The sequence below is a fragment of the Condylura cristata genome, unplaced genomic scaffold (genome assembly GCF_000260355.1).
Source record: "Condylura cristata isolate star-nosed mole 26May11 unplaced genomic scaffold, ConCri1.0 scaffold00024, whole genome shotgun sequence".
NCBI classification, from domain to species: Eukaryota; Metazoa; Chordata; class Mammalia; order Eulipotyphla; family Talpidae; genus Condylura; species Condylura cristata.
The window spans coordinates 26886682-26904010 of NW_004567125.1; the positions used below are offsets into that span (position 1 = coordinate 26886682).

General features: G+C 33.3%; 1 protein-coding gene across 9 annotated transcripts in view; it reads right to left on the reverse strand.

Moving 5' to 3' along the window:
- Positions 1 to 17329, reverse strand: part of EDEM3 (ER degradation enhancer, mannosidase alpha-like 3) — a 64179-nt gene that overhangs the window by 13265 nt on the left and 33585 nt on the right. For 3 of the 9 annotated variants that reach the window (XM_012729225.1, XM_012729223.1, XM_012729224.1), the window contains exons 9-18: positions 13709 to 13806; positions 12113 to 12238; positions 11838 to 11921; positions 10557 to 10640; positions 9958 to 10082; positions 7643 to 7808; positions 7250 to 7404; positions 6422 to 6578; positions 1227 to 1418; positions 660 to 825 (exon numbers count right to left, since the gene is read on the reverse strand). In XM_012729225.1, the coding sequence (XP_012584679.1) occupies positions 660 to 825; positions 1227 to 1418; positions 6422 to 6578; positions 7250 to 7404; positions 7643 to 7808; positions 9958 to 10082; positions 10557 to 10640; positions 11838 to 11921; positions 12113 to 12238; positions 13709 to 13806 (1353 nt within the window). The remainder of the gene's footprint in view (positions 1 to 659; positions 826 to 1226; positions 1419 to 6421; positions 6579 to 7249; positions 7405 to 7642; positions 7809 to 9957; positions 10083 to 10556; positions 10641 to 11837; positions 11922 to 12112; positions 12239 to 13708; positions 13807 to 17329) is intronic. The other 6 variants (XM_004688566.2, XM_004688567.2, XM_012729229.1 and 3 more) reach the window with 4 other exon arrangements.

The following is a 17329-nucleotide window of genomic DNA, read 5'->3' on the forward strand; positions in this document are numbered from 1 at the left end:
GATGGGAAACCCGTGGGGATTACAATTGAGATGAAAAAAAATGTGAAAAATGATGTAAAAATAAACTTTTTAATAAAAAAAAAAAAAGTTGTTAGCTACTAGTGCTTATACCCAAGTAAATTACTGTACTAAGAAATTTTAAATATATTATCTCAAACTTTAAAACTACCTAAGAGATACTGTTTCACTGCAGCTCAAAAAATATTCTCCAGAATAAACAGATAAATTAAATCTGGGCCATGGTGACTTGAAGGCAGAGTAGGGAACTGCATACCCATGTGTCTGACTCTAAAGCCTCACCTCTGGGAAGAAGAGTATTTCCTCACCTCTGTGTCTTGTCTAGGAGGTGGGAGGGTGTAACTTTTGGATCTCTCATGCACATTTCTTGTTCAGGGTATTGGTGTTTTGACCACTCACCTCTAGCCCACTTTTCACATCTGATTGCACATGCTTTTACTACTTATCACTTTTAATATATAGAAGAACATATCTAGACATGAGATACACAGAAATGATTAAGAGTCACTGGATTAGCTATCCAATATGCTGTCTAGTGAAGTTAAAACAATATGGCAAGCTCTTTGATGAAATTTTGGAAAATAAAAGGAAAAATTCGAAAGATTATCTCCTCTTAGTTGGTGATACAGAGGATTACCTACCAATAACAATGCCACCAATGGCTCCAGCGTTCTGGATGTTTCGTGCTTTTTCTGCAAACATGCACTGTCCTCTTTGTATCAAAGCAATTTTCCCCATGACCGCCTCAGGGTTAGTAAGCTCTGAACAACCATTGTATGGTTTACTGCTTGCAACAAATCCTCTTGTCTGTCAGAAAAAGAGTAACTTAAATTTTTTTTTAGTTTTTTTCATTATCTAGTTAATAAAATTTAATATCTAGAGTTTTTACATGATCTCATTTCTTTTCTAATGATGACATATCCAATATATGTCTAGCATACATCATAGCACCCAATCAATTATGTTTTGCCAAAAAAAAAAACAAATTTATATGAAAAAAGGTATTCTTATTTTGTTTGTGGCTTATGAAGTATTTTTACATCCTTACTAATCTTTATAAGGCTAGGCAAAATAATATTTTCTATTTTACATATCAAATCAGGTTGCATAATTTTCTCAAAGACACTACTCAATTAGAAAAGAGACTAAGAAATCAGAAGATACAAAAAAATATTTTCAATTCAACAAAACATTTCAAGTATACACACCTCTTTGTGCTTTGACAGATCCAGCCCAAATTGAGCTGGTCCAGCAGTCAACACTACCCTGCCAAAAAATGGGTGGGAAACAATTTGTACAGCTCGTGGAGGCAGCTGCTGTTCTTTTTGTTGCTGACTTGACAATTCAATCATCTCCTGCATGAACCTCAACCCATCTTCTGCATCAATTGAACTAGCAGCCTAGGAAAGAAACAGATCAACTTTACCCCCTTTTCCCTGGAAAATTTCAACTCTTTTTAATTTCTTACATACTACTGCACTGCAGTCTTTTATTCTAAAATTTCTTTTTACAGGGGATTAAAAGTATGTCAGAAGGAGAAAGACAAATGATTTTACTCCTACGTGGAATTACAGAAAAAACAAAAGCAAAAAGGAGCTGACAAAAGTAAAAACAAATATGATTATGAAAGAATGGCAGTATGAACACAGAATTAAGGCTACTAGAGGATATGGAGGATAAGGGCGGGGTCAAGAGGGGAAAGGGACCCTGTGGCTTATGAGAAAGGACCAGCGAGCTTTAATGGTAGGGTGGTGTGTTCACATATACCTAAAGAAGTGTGAACTTATTCCCCTAAATCATATACAGTGATGTAAATGAATATCACCTCAACAAAGAAAAAATAAAGTCCCAAGACCATAACAGACCATAATTTGTCAAGTATACCCAAGAAATCTTGCTATGCTAGACAGTCTTTAAAATAAGCTTCCCTCCCCCTAAAATTTTCCTTTCAAGTCCAGGCCCCTGACAAATAATTGTAAGCCTATTTGTCCTTAAAAATATTAGTTACAGAAGTGCATTTTTCTGACAATAACTTAGATCTACATGTTTCTTTCATTGTTCTATAACCACTTTTGATGCAAATTGAGAACTGGACTTTCTCAATGCTCACTTTGCTTATTTTCCCCATTTAAGAAATAAACTTCAAACCTGACTCATTTGCTTCCTTACTGAAGCTATTCTACTTGAGCACACTAGAAAAAAAGGTGAATTCCTAGCACCTGACATGAAAAGTCAACAATACTTGATGAGAGTTAAAAAATGGAGAGAAAAGAGTTGGGAGAGACAAGTTCAATCTTCTGAGACATTTAGCTTTTGTGACATAGGGAGTGCTGATGGGTTTATGCAATGGAGGACAAAAAACAAACAAACAAACAAAAACACAAGAAATGAATCAAAGTAGGGGAAGGAGGAGAGAACTCAGGTTTGACTAGATTGAGATTTATAAATGTACGCCAGGTGGATGAAAAGCTGGGTTTGAGGGTGATGCCAGGAGCCAGGGTAATACATATGTATCTAAGCAATCACAAACATGAGAGCTGAGCACTTGTAGCAACATGGGAGACTGCTGAAGGAGAGTAGAGGGGAACAAGGGCATGATCAGATTCTTCAGTAGTGCCAACATGAGTGGTTGTGCAGGAAAGCTACAAAAGAATCGACACAACAAGGAACAAAAAGAGGAGGTTATGATGTTGAAATGCACAAGAAAAGGATGTGTTTTTAAAATGGTCAACAGAGAAAATTTATTCACATGAGGATGAAGAGACACTGGGTGGCGATTATGTCACTGGTGACACAATGTGAAGGCAGTGTCATTAGAGATGTCATTCCCACTAATGGAAGTGAGGTAAGTTACAGGTGGGGAAGCAGGCAGGATCCTTTAAGGAGGGATGTGGCAAGAATATAAACCAGACAGAAATCGCGGGAAGGGGAGGCTATGAGAAGGTTGAGTTGAGCTTAAGGGATATCTGAATAGGGTTCTAGGTCAAAATTATTTAGCATACTCTGTATGTAGTTCTCTCCGAATCAATGTGCTAATGAGGTGAATAATTTAAAGGCCTCATGTTATAAAAGCTTTTAAAAGTAAATATCAATAAAATTTTCTGAAAAAGCCACTTATCTTCCCTAAACAAAGAAATGCAAATTTTTATTTTCTATATTTTTTCAGATAATAACCACTGCATCTTTTTAAAAATTGCTTATTGAAGTAACACTGAGTTTTAACATTATTTAAGTTTCAAGTGTGCATCATTATAAATTAATTATTTGCATACATTAAAGTTCACCACTAAAAGTTCAAGTCTATCCTCATAGTACAACTGACCTCTTTTACTCCATTTTCCTACCTCCTTTCTTTCGTCCTTCGGGTGAACTAATGTAGCCTTATAGGCTATGTATTTATTTTTACTTACCCAGTTCATTTGTTTTGTTCTTTTGTTCTTTTTATACCCCAAATGAGTGAAATCACTCATTTGTCTCTATCTTATTTCACTAAGCATAATACCCAAGGATCCATTTATGACACAGAATTTTAGCTGGCTGGTCCATTTTTTAAGGACAAGCTTTTTTCTTTGATATGGATCAGTTTTATCTTACTTATCATAAGTTAGCTTACCCATGCCTTTCAGATCTTTATTATTTTCCCTGAGGAGCAGTTTCTTTGCACTTACTGAGTCTGAATCTATGTAACTGACATAAAAGAATTTCTTTACTTTTTTTAAGTATGAGAAGGTTCTAGTTGTTGGTGGTAGTTCTATATGACTCTCTTCATGTAAATCAAATTTTAATTTTTATGGTGAATAAAATACATAGGATCAGTAGTTTTATGGAAACTAAAATACTACAAAATATAGAGCTATAAATATTAATATTGACTACTAGCTTTTAAGATTATACTCTAAAAATAAAATAGTAGAAAATAAAATGACTGAGAAACAAAAAACTAGCATATGAGTAAGTCCTATATTTGACTGTTTAAACGTAAGCAAATTAGCCGACCTAGCTGTAATTTTATTTATACAAACATCACTTTGCTTTATTGCACTTTAGAAAAAATTCCATTTTTTACAAAGTAAAGGCTATGGCAATCTCGTACCTTACACCATCTGTCAATCCATGTGCTCACTTTGTGTGTCTGTGTTATTTTGCTAATTCTCACAATACTTTTAATTTTTCATTATTATTATTATTATATCTGCTGTAGTGATCTGTAGTCAGAGACTTTTGATGTTAATATCTGCACAAACTGCACCCACACAGGCGAACTTTATCCATAACTGTGTGTGTTCCAACGGTTCCACCTACCAGCCATTCCCCTAACTATCCTCCTTACCTGTGGCCTACTTCAAAACAATACTGAAATTAGGCTAATTTAATAACTGTAAAAATGGTCTCTGAGTGTTCAAGACAAAGGAAGAGTTGCAAGGCTGTCAGTTTAAATCAAAAGCCAGAAAGGATCGACTTTGGTAGGAAAGCATGTTGAAGACCCTGACAGGCTGAAAGGTATATCTCTGTGCAATCAGCCATGTTGTGAATGTGAAAGAAAAGTTCTTGATGAAAATTACAAGTGCTACTATAATGCACACATGATGAAGAAAGAGAAACGGCTTTACTGCTGATACAGAGTAAGTTTTCGTGATCTGGATAGAAAATAAAAACTGTCACCGTAAGCCAAAATCTAATTCAGACCATGACTCTAATCCTCCATTAGAGAGGATTAGGTTGAGAGAGGTGAGGAAGCTGAAGGAAGGTCTGAAGCTAACAGAGGGTGGTGCATGAGTCTAAAGAAAGGAGCCATCTCTATAAAACAAAAGTACAAAGTGAAGCATCAAGTGCTGACATAGAAGCTGTAGCAAGTTATTCAGAGGATGTAGCTAAGATTACTGATAAAGGTGGCTACATTAAACATCGGATTTTTTAGTGTAGATGAAATAACCTTTTATTTAAAATTACAGGTACAGACAAGTCTGTAATGCATGGCTTTAAAGAACAAGCTGACACTTTTGTTAGAGGTTATTCAATTAACTCTCAGTGGTAGCTAGTGCTCACTTACCATTCCCAGGACACTTAAAAAATATGCTAAATTTACCCTGCTTATGATCTATAAATGGGACAGCAAAGTCTGAGTGACAGCACAACTGTTTACTACAATTCTGTTTACTGAATATTAAAGATTTATTGTTGAGACCTCATGCTCATTAAAAAAATCCCTTTCAAATGTTAATCCTCACAGGAAATGTTCCTGATCACCTAAGAGCTCCACTGGATACAGTGACGAGATGGATGTTATTTAAATACCTGTTAACACAACACCCATTCTGCAGCCAATAAAGGAATCATTAAGACTTTCAAATCTTATTACTTTAAAAATGTCTCAAATATAGCTGCCACACATAGTGATCCTTCTGATGGACTTAGACAAAGTCCAATGAAAACCTTTTGGAAATGATTCACCATTCCAGAAGCCTTTAAGAACATTAGCGACTCATTAGAAGCAGGGCAAATTATTAACATTAACGAAGTTTGGAAGTCATTGATTCCAACTCTCAAGGATGACTTTAAGTGGTTCGACTTTAGTATAAGTAGCTGCAGATGTGATGGAAAGAGCAAAAGAACTAGAACCCAGTAGTAAGGTTGAAGAAGTTACTAAATTATAGCAATCATGATAAAACTTCAATAGATAAGGAGTTGTTCCTTATGGATGAGCCCAGAAAGTATTTTTTGATATGGAAACCTACTCCTGGTGAATACTCTGGACACTGTTGAAATGACAACGAAGAATGTGTTCATGAATGTGTTCATAAAACAGCAGCAGGATCTGAGAGGACTGACTTCAATTTTTAAAGAACTTCTGCTGTGGATAAAATGCTATCTAACAACACTGCATGCTACAGAAACATCTTTTATGAAAGGAAGTGTCAGGAAATGCAGCAAACTTTATCACTGTCTTATTTTTAGAAATTGCCATGGCTATCCAAACCCCACCAACCACTACCTGAGCAGTCAGTGGCCATCAACATCAAGGCAAGACCCTCCACTCTCAGTACTTTTTAGTAATAAAATATTTTTTAAGCAAGATATGTACTATTTTTTTTTTAGAGAATTCTACTGCACCATTAACAGAATACAGTAGAAATATAACTTTTAAATGCACTAGGAAACCAAAAAAAATTCACGTGACTCACTTTATATTTACTTTATCCACAGTATCTCCAATGGTGTCTATACTATGGAGGGGCTGAATCAGAAGGTTTTCCAAGACACTTCTAAGCCTTATAAAATTCTGGCTCTCTAACTTTAAACAACATATTAAAAACTTTTAATAAGCCAAATGTCACTATCTTATTAAAACTAATGAGACCACAAAAGGCAGTGATGATATCTGATTAGTGTAGCAATGTCTTACTTGAATTGCATGTTGAACCAACTGGACTCTCCCATCTTTGAGGTGAATCAAACTCACCCCCATCTTCTTCAGGATTTCTAAATGCTCAGGGTTAGTGGCCATGAAATCTCTGGCTCTCAGAGGGGGTTTAGCTCCACTCCTCAAACTCTCCTCTCTGCTAAAAGTAATTATAGGCAAGGCTTAAAAACTACGAATCAGAATTGGTGAAAAACATTAGCCAAATAAAATATTAGATATCTACAAATTTGTTAATTTTAGAAGTAGAACAGGAATAATTGGAAACATTTTTCTTTCTATATATACTTTAGGTTTTAAACACGTAGTATAGACTTAAATATAATACTCGACACTTAACAAAAGCAATTACTAATACTGTAAGCCAGTATTAGTCAACAGCATTATAACTATGCAAAATAATTTGGCTTGAGGATTTATAATATTGATTTCTGGCTCAAAAAACACAGAATTTTCTCCAAATACTTTAACAGCAAAACAATACTTATATGAATGAATAGCAATCCTCATTAAACTTATGTTCTAGTAATGGTCTTTTTGATGTCACTATTTGAAAGAAAATGAACTCATTAAGCCCAAAATTTTATTTCACAACCAAGATTAAATAGCTCATCAAAAAAAAAAAAAAAAGCCAAAATTTAGATATTACAGCAAATAAGTTTTGCTCTCTAATTTAATTTTAATCAATGACAACAAACACCTCAAAATTTTTGGCCTAAGTGAAGGTCTTCTTAGATGTAAAGTTATTTATACCCTGTCATTTACCAAGAATTAGCTTACTCATATTAATAAATATAAAATAATACATCTTACACTCTGATGATGCCTCTGGGACAGCTCTTATCCACCACATTTTTCAAGGGTTCACGAATACTCTGAGCATACAGTGGGTCATTAGGGAAGAGAATCTGAGTATTCGGACAAGTCCAATCAAAATTACTGTCATCCAGTTCTGTATATTCTGAAGTCTATAATATAAAAGAATGTCATGGTAATAAAAATAATTAGTTTACATAACAATATAGTTTATTCAAAGGAAACATTTACTGATATACAAGTATATATAGGATACAATAAAACAAAACATCAACTATTCTACCTACCATACCTATATTTATTGACTTTGAGTTGTGGACTACTTTTGACTTGGAAAAGTGAAACAAGCAAAAAAAAGACTGAGATATTTAATCCAAAAATATAACCTACTGTGTTCTTCTTTGAGATGCTTTGATTTGTAGTAGAGAGCCAAAGAGGTAACAAATGGGCTTCTGTTGTAAAGATGTAATCTTCTATATCAAAAATAATGTCCTCTTTATCCGCAAATAATAGATAAAGATATTTAAACATTTCCGCCAAGAAGAAAGAATCCATTCTGAAATAAAAAGTCACAAATAAAATTAAGGATATAAAAATATTCAGATTCAACTATGAGTGATAAACAAGAAAGCTCTGAGAGTAAGGGAAATCTTTAACAAAAAGTTTTATAGGTGGGAAAAAACACAACATAAAGTCATGGACTATGGTTATAACTTTGTAAACATACACACTGTCAACAAGTGAACATGAAGAAAGCAAACATTGTACAAAAACAATGATTTTATATATATATATAAATTTAAAAAGGGAGTGTGAATAAAGGATAAAATACATGTAACTTTACAAATAATTGAATGTTACAATTCTTTAATAAGCAGGTTAAAGAGAAACTTTAATAAAAACAAAAGTGGCAGAAAAAGAACAAAGCTGTTTGATGGAATTACAGTGGTATGAAATTTAACTACATTTACTACATCCTAAGGGTGCATAATTGCAACCTTTGACCAAGCACAATTCCTGGCACACAGTAGGCATACACTAAATATTTACAAATCAAATGCAAGTTTAAACAGCTTTGGTGAAAAATGACCTGAAGAGGTAGTAGCATGCATCACTATTTTTCCTGCATCATAAATGATATTTTACTTCAGAACAAAAACATCTTTAATTCTCAACATTTCTTTGAACATTTAGGATGTTAACCATTTTATAACAGATAAACCACTCCCTGTCAATCTGCAATACAGCCATGATAATGTAACATTTCATAGAGGACTGACAGTTACTATCATGAGTAAATGCTAGCTAAAGAATGTAGACTTATAGCAGGATATAGTGATTTTCAGCAAATTCTAAAATTGATTATGAAACAGGTGATTGTAAACACTTAAACAGAACATAGGTGTGGTAAGATCACTGTAGTAAGAGTTGGGCAAAACTTACTTTCATTATCATGTAACATAATTTGAATTAAAAAACTAAAACATACATCGCTGCAAATGCAAATATTAAAAATGTCTGGAAAACTGTTTATCAAATTGTCAATAATAGTTATCTTCAGGTGGGAAAGAAGGGAAAGGAAAGACTTTCATATTCTTTTGGCCATTTAAATTCTTTTCACTGATGACCTATTATTAGGAAAACACAGGTATTTCCATTTTGACACAAGATGTACCAGATGACAGCACTGCTGGATCCGTGGGGAAACGAGCAGTCACATGTGGAGGACCTGTAACTGAAGGCTCTCAGATGGCATGCCATGAGGCTTATGTTATGGTTATATGTAAACTTCTTCCCAACAATTTTGGTGAAAATTTTAAAGGTGTGTTTATCTAATCTGTTGATCACTGAAAGCAGGTAGCTCAACAATACATTAGATCACTGATGTGAGATTTCAGCAATTTTTTGGCATAGAAATATTCAATAAATGAAATTTTGATGGATTAAATTCTAAGTTTATACCATAAGAAAACAAAACCAAAGTCATGCAGATGGAGAATTTGTGTGCAGGTCAAGTATGTATTTATGTATGTGAGGTCAATTAGCCACATGTTCATTGTGAGTTGAATATAATAAAGCTGCTAAAAAAATATGAAGCACATATAAAGATACAGTATGATGGTACTGAGCCAGTGTATCCAAGGGGTACACACTGCTGTGATGAGAAACAGTGATCCTCAACTGGAGAGAGGGTGGAAGTCAAACAGCCCCTCAGAACATGAACAATCTCATACCTGAGACTGTCAGTGATCTCCTGAGCCTTATAAATTAATAACAGAATAGGAAACACAGACAAACCAAAATATTGCTTTTGTAGAGCTCTTGACTGAATATGAATCACAATCCAGATCATCCCTTAATCATTTTAAATGTTTTACATAATATAAAAAAAAAAGAAAAAAATCTAACATCCTCATACTTCTAATACCAAGGTTTTCATAGCTAGCAATCATTTATGTATCTATTTAAAAAGCCCTTGAACACCAAGTATATTAAGCCAGGCACTATGATATATATAAGAACTTTTCAAACAATTTTAAATGAACTTAATTCAAGACAGTTTAAAACAGTACACAAATGAACAAGGTTTACATGTTCAAATACTCTTTGAAAAAACGTATGTTCATCTGGATTCTTAACTAATAACTGCATTTCTATTGTTTCAGAGTTATCTGAGGAAAAGGGGATGTTAAGGATTAATGTACCTGTCCTCATGACTTCCAGTACGAACATCCTTCATCGCAGCAAATCCACAAGGCACTCTTGCATATTTATTTAGATTTTCAATAAGTGTTTTCCCTACCTCAAGGTAATAAGGATCTCCTGTAGCCTGTTGGTAAGGAGAATATATGTACACATTATATAACTTACATTTCACCATAATACCCACTTGTTTATCAAATATTTACTGAGTACCCACTAGGTGCCAGACAATGAATCAGACACTGGTATGCATGGTTCACAGATTCTAGTTCTAAAAATAAGTCATAATCTACTTTCATAAAATTTCCTAAACAGAGAAAAAGCTGTCCAACTGAGTGTGCTAACCTTTATGACTAAGTAAAGGAAAGAGAGACAGGACAAGAAAGCAGTTCTAGAATATAAATTTTCTCTTTATTATATATATATTTTGAAAAAGCATACACATGTTTCAATAACCTTAGGGACTAAATGAACAAAAGGTGTGATATAACCAATGATTACAACATTATACAATGATTTTGAAGACCCAAGTACTATTCTGACATAGTGAAATACCCAAAGAGAATGGAAGTTAAAGCAAAGGAGAAGTAAATTAGCTTACTTTATACAGGAAGTAGGTACTTTCTGCAAATTCTGGCCTTAAAGGATGCTGAGCCCAATGTACCCTGAAATCTGTGGTAAATGCCTAAATAAAGCATTAAAGAGGCATTAAGCTTGTTAAAATATAATTGTACTAGGACACAGAATACATAAACTAAACCACAAAGAATAAACAGTGATCATAACAATTTCCATCTATAACATGAAAATTCTCACTGCTAAAAATCACAATTCATTTTTGCAAAGGCTGCTCTTTTTACTAAGTAGATGAAAAAAAATTTTTTTAATGATCATTTTGCTACTGCGAAGCTCAGAACAAACTATGAAACATGTCCATGATTCTACATGAGTCTTAATAGTCTACATAACTATTTTTTTTGCATTCTCTTTTTTCTCCTTAATTATTAATTCTCTATTCCTATTTCTATTGTAAGTATGCTTTCTTTTATAACAAACCCAAATCCTCTGTAGCACAAGTTAGTATTAAAAAATAAAACTAGTCACTTGAAATTTATTCAAGTCAATTTTTTTTTAAAAATATTGTAACACAATGTATTTAGCTGAAACTTCAGTTTATTCTAAATGATATGAATTTTCTATAACGCGTAGTCACCAGACGGCTAACAAAACTATACTTTCCAAAGAAATATTTTAGGAAGCATTCTAAATTGGTGGCAATCTTAGCTACCTCAGAGAGAACAGTCAACGAGTATAGAACAAGGTCATACATGAATTTGGGAATTTTAAATGGTACATTTCTGAAAAGCTAAAAAGTCTGCTACTGAAATCTTGTTGACTACTTCTTTTTAACATAGTACACAAAGCCAGGAAGAGTTATTCTCAATCCGCAGGAGGAAAGCTGGCACTCACCTGCCAGCAACATGTGTGATTAACAGAGGTACACTTTAATGTATACTGTTTTCATAAAACAGAAATGTATCTTTTATAAAATAAGGTTTAAAAAAATGTAAAGTATAAAGGTCTCTCATTTGGTGGATTTATGTAAAAGCTAGAATGAGATAATACTGCAATGGCATAGATTTTCTAGAAAAAGTTAGGAAATATTAAATAGGGGTTTCTTTACATAAAACAATAGATTTACCTTAAATTAGTCTTCTCTTACACAAGGAAAAACAAAAACATAAAATACTATAGAAACCAAAAATCAATTAAACAAGTTATTTAGGAAAACAACAAAACATACTTGAAAATGACATTTTCTATCTTTAAATTAGTAATTCACAGCATATATAAATTAGAATCCCAAGGACGACATGCTTACCTCTGGTAGAAAATTGTGTTTTTTAATCACCTGATATAACATTTCATGAGTTTCAATAGCAGGTCTAATATCCCCCTTTAAGACCTAGAAGTCAACAGTAACAACAAAATTACCTAGATGGCTACAGGTTGCTTTTATTTGTAATCACATAAACAAAAAGATGTATGCTAACACAATTTTGAAATGTGATGTCATTCTGGTGGTTGAATTGGAGAGATGACTTAATTATAATAATTTATTTTAATATTAAAAATATAGCAGATATTCTTTTTTACCTGTAAACCTGGGAAAAAAGCAAGCAAAGCATCCATCCAAGTTCGAGCATTCAGCATTGGCTTGTGGATGTGGACATCAAGAAGGAGAGGTGGCTGGCTGATGTACCGCATGATGGCATCATAGTGCTTTTTTAAAAGAGCACAATATGCATTCAGGACAGTAAATGAACAAGTATGTTCTATTAAATAATACCATGAAAAAATTAAACCTAAATTTAGATATAAGTTAATTTCTAACTATAATATTTAAATTATTTTAGATGAAAATCTTCCTCAAATATACACACTCCCTGTGTTCTTTAACCCTGATGCAGCATGTTAAATCCTGTATTTAATATGGGACCATGGGAGATTGGGACATCTCTATACTGTGGGGTTAGCCCATTGTTAGCAGGCCCTGTGTCCTAATGATGCTTTTTCAGCCTCTGATATACAGTCAGAAGTTTTCATAACCATTCCTTTTTCTCCTACATCTAGGAAATATGACCCCTTCTCAGCTAACAATATATTCTCAACACTACCTACTAATCCATCTAACCACTAAAGGTCTGCTCCCTCTGTTGTTTATGTTCATTAGAACTCTTTCTCCTCTTTTATCATCTTTCCCTAGTCAATCCTGAGCTTTTAAAACAGGCTGAATCATCAGAAACAGAGTGATAAACCAATATCTGTACTCATTCACCCCAAGAAAACATTACTATAATCTAATAAACAATATAGATAAATTTTTTAAAGTATTCAACTGATGACATTACTTTTTGCAATTCATCTATTATTTAATAACCATTATTGAGTACTTACTGTATGTTAAGGTACTGTTCTAATCATTTCAAGTACATGAGCTCATTTAATACTCCTAATAGCTCTATAAACAGTACTAGTATTATCACTTTGTGAATGAGGGGCACAAACAAATAGCATAACTTACCCCAAAATCACAACCCAATGGTACAACAAAGATTTAAATCCAGGCAGGACACAACTCCTACCACATCTATCTTAACCACCATTCTACCATCTCACAGTAAACTGATGGGTGGACAAAGAAATGGTCAAGTATTTCAAAATGAATACTGTGAATCCGCTAATTAGTTTGCTACATTTCAATTTGCTTCAATCCTCCACCTTCTTCTCCAAAATTGTCTGTGGTTCTAATCCAGACTTAAGATTTACAGCACTACTTTTGAAATAAATACTATAGTGTTTCAAAGTTTCCAAAATCTTCCACATTTTGTGTGATCAAGGAATAGGAAAAATTTCCAAAAATAGGAAATCCAAAGGAGAATGCTAATTAGTAACTCATTCCAATAAGTTGTCTTCCTTTTATAAGAGATTATGTAAAACCCCAATCTACACATTCTATTATTTACTGGCAGGTCCTGAAAACTTCTGACAAAACTGCTCTGTAAACTGACTACTGAAACATACATAACTTTTACCCTGTCTCTGACCAATGTCACCACATGGACTACTGATTAAAAAGAAAACTACTACATGTTTTAAAATAAATTTTTCAGAATGTTACTGAATTCTTATCATACTCTGGCATTCAAACTCAGTTGACTCTAAAGGCTTTACAAAATTGGATCAACTTACTGTATTAAATCTTTCCAGAAAACTGTCATCTCCAAGCAAGACATAGGCTTTCAATAAATATTCATAGTATGAATCAATCCCTGCTCCAACTCCACTATCTACAGAAAAGACATATAGATGTGATTACTTAACAAGTCTCAAAAACTCCTTATAGATACAAGGAGGGTACTAGTACACTAAAATAAAAAATTAAACATGAAATTGTTTAAAGTACAATACTTATTGAAATATTAACCTTACCATATGATAATAGTTCCTTTGTTGATAATAGTTTGTATGTAAAAACAAACCCTACTTTGCAAAACTGGAAGTCTTATATACAAATAGGAGATACCAAAATTAAGACTTTTTTAAAGCTCAGTTTCTCATGAGGAAAAGCACACTGAGTAAGCACAGAGGGCACCATTATGCATTTTTATAAAAATAATCAGACTCCCCCCCACCCAATAAAGCTAATCAGAGTTATAACATGTAAAACAAGACTATTACTTTTTGGAGGTGCCAATTCTAATTGCTGAAACTAGCACAATTGCTGACTTCTTTCTCCAAGATCACCAAAGAAGACCAAAAAAAAGAAAATAGCAAGAAGAAAATGAGAACTCTGGAAGGGAGTAGGGCTGATCGAACAGCTTGGAACAGAAAGTTAGTAAGAAAAAACTGCTGTTGCTTGGCTTTTGTCTGTTTCCTCCCACATCTGCTCGGACCTCAGATCTATGTGCTAGGCACCTGAGGGGTAAAATCAGGGTAGCTCTGAAGCCCTGAGCAAAAACTGATCAAAAGAAGTGGGAACACTTTCTCTTCTGCACCTTTTCCCCTTCAAACTCCTAAGTCTGGTGAATTATGAACTGAAGCATAATTTCAGCTACAGTCTTAGAAATCCCTATAACTAGGACACATCTCAGACCAATTAAATCCAAATGCTCCAGACATTAGAGTTTTAAAAATCTTCTTAGAAGTTTTGGGAACTGGGATCTGATCAGGGAATATGAACTTGCAGGGCAAATACATTTAAGAAGCCTGACTTTGATAAGGAAGAACTGTAGAAAGAGAATATCAGAAGAGGAAATATTACAACAAGCAAGATAATTTAAAACTAGCCTAGTAATTATATACAAAATGAATTTAAAAATCATCAAACAAAAATAGATAAAAACAATGAAAATAACGTATCAGATGGCATGTACAGCACCAAAAGAATAAAACGAAGAAAAAAATATAACGTAAGTTTGGATAGACAGAGGGTAGAAAGAAGTGATTTAGCTAATAGAAAAAGCAAAAACAGTGACACATAAAAATGAAAGGGTAAAATAGGTTAAAAAAATCAACTTTCAGCAATGAAAAACAAAATAATTTGAAATTAAAAGAGCCTACAGAATAGCAAAAGGAAAGATAGAGAAAATTTTACATCTAAAATTATAGTGACCGCTTCAGGACTCTCCTTATCTTTGACAGCTTTAATCTTCCAAAGAGAATGACTAAATCACATATAAGGATGTAAAAATCAAAATAATGTCAGATTTTTTTAAAGGATGTAAGAAGACAACAGAATTGAATTTTCAAAGACTTGCAGGAAAAGAACTTAAACAGAAAATTATATACAACCAAAATGTCACTCAAATATAAAAGTGAAATAAAATTAGTGCCATATAAGTCATCCAAAGTTACTGCAAACAGTATGGGATGAATTCTTACATAGGAGGCAACCCTAAACACATATAGCAAGCAAAATGCAAGTGACCATATACCTTAAGAAAGTTTGCTATCTTTAAAGGAGGAGGGAGGGGGGTAGCACTAACACCAGACATATTCACAGTCAATAAGAACTAAGATTTACATGATGGCAACATACTGGGGACAAGGGGGTGAGAAAATGAGGGTGGGGGAGAAAAAAGGCTTAAAGAGCATGCTAACGTTCACTGCTTACCAGGAGGTAAAAACAGGTTCCAATTAAAAACAAAAGAATTAAAAAACAATTTTAAAAAAAGGATTAAAGAGAAACACAGCAAAGGTGGGACACGTTGAAATAATTGAGTATATAAATAAGCCCTAAATGTTAAACATAATAATATAAATGGCCTAAACTTACCAATTAAAAGACAAAGACTGAAAAAATGGGTTTCAATATATAAATCTGTAAGAGTTATACTTTTGGCATGAGCTCTGCAAAGATTAAAACTGAAAGGACAGAAAAAAGGCTTATCAGGCAAATTAAATAGTAAAAATAGCTGTGATAGCTGTATTGCCATCAGGTTAAATAGACTAAGACAAAGAGTATTATTAGAGATGGTCACTACATAAGGGTGAAAAGTTCAACTAAGAAAGAATGATTTTTTTAAAAATGCACCCAATAAAAAGTCAAATGCACCCAAAAAGATATACAAAGCAAAACTAGATATTAATATATCTATTATCATTGTCAGATACCTTTATCCATCTTTCTTAATTCTTGGTAGGATAAACAAGCAGAAAATCAACAAGGATCTGCATGTTAGTAACTAAGCAATTCGATACATACGGAATTCCACGACCAAAGAATTAAGAAAAATATTTTTTCTTAAGCTCTATTAAGATAATAGGAATTACAAAAGCAGAAACCAAGAATTCGTAGATAAAATATCTAAAAAGTAATTTGACATTATCTCCTGAAGCTGAACATTAACATATCCTGTGATCAAAAAACTGCATTTCTAGGTTTCTAGCAAGAGAAACTTACACCAAAGAGTACAACTGTATAGCAGGAGCAATGTGCATAAATATTCACAGCAAAATCCTGCAAACCTACCTGCCACAAATCATGCTCATTCACCCAGTAAAATATCACAAAGCAGTCAAAAAAAGAATAACCTACACCTTCAAGAAAGAAAATGATGACAAGATAAGAATGGTAGTTATTTCAATGAGAGAAAGCAGAGGTGTAGGACTGAAGAGATAGGGGAAATCAAGGAACACGTGCAGAAGTAGCAGGCTGTCAAGATGTTTTGTAATGAATGGTCCATTTACGGGTTATTGTATATCTGAGTTATTTAAAATGACTGACTAAAATGGGCCATGAATAATCAAAAATGAATGTGTCATAAGCTAAGAATTACGATTAATTCAAAATCAATTGTAATCAATTAATTTGCACATAAGTTTCAAAGTAGATTTAAAAAAAGGGGGTTAACAAAAACTGCAGGATACCCCAAATAGGGAAAGAAGTAAAACTGTCCTTATTTGCAGATGATATGTTAATTTATATGGAAAAACCTAAAAGCTCCACAAAGGAACTAATCAAAATCATCCACCAGTTTAGCAAGTAGCAGGATATAAAATCAACACACAAAAGTCAGAGGCTTTCCTATATACAACCAACCAATCAGAAGAAGCAGAGATAAAAAAAAAAACACCCCCTTTTCAATTAAAACAAAAAGAATCAAATACCTGGGAGTCAACCTAACAAAGGAAGTAAAAGACCTCTACAAAGAAAATTACAAAACGCTGTTAAAAGAAATACAAGAAGACACCATGAAATGGAAAGACATCCCCTGCTCATGGATTGGGAGAGTTGACATCATCAAAATGGCCATCCTGCCAAAAGCAATATACAGATTTAATGCCATCCCCATAAAAATCTCAATGACA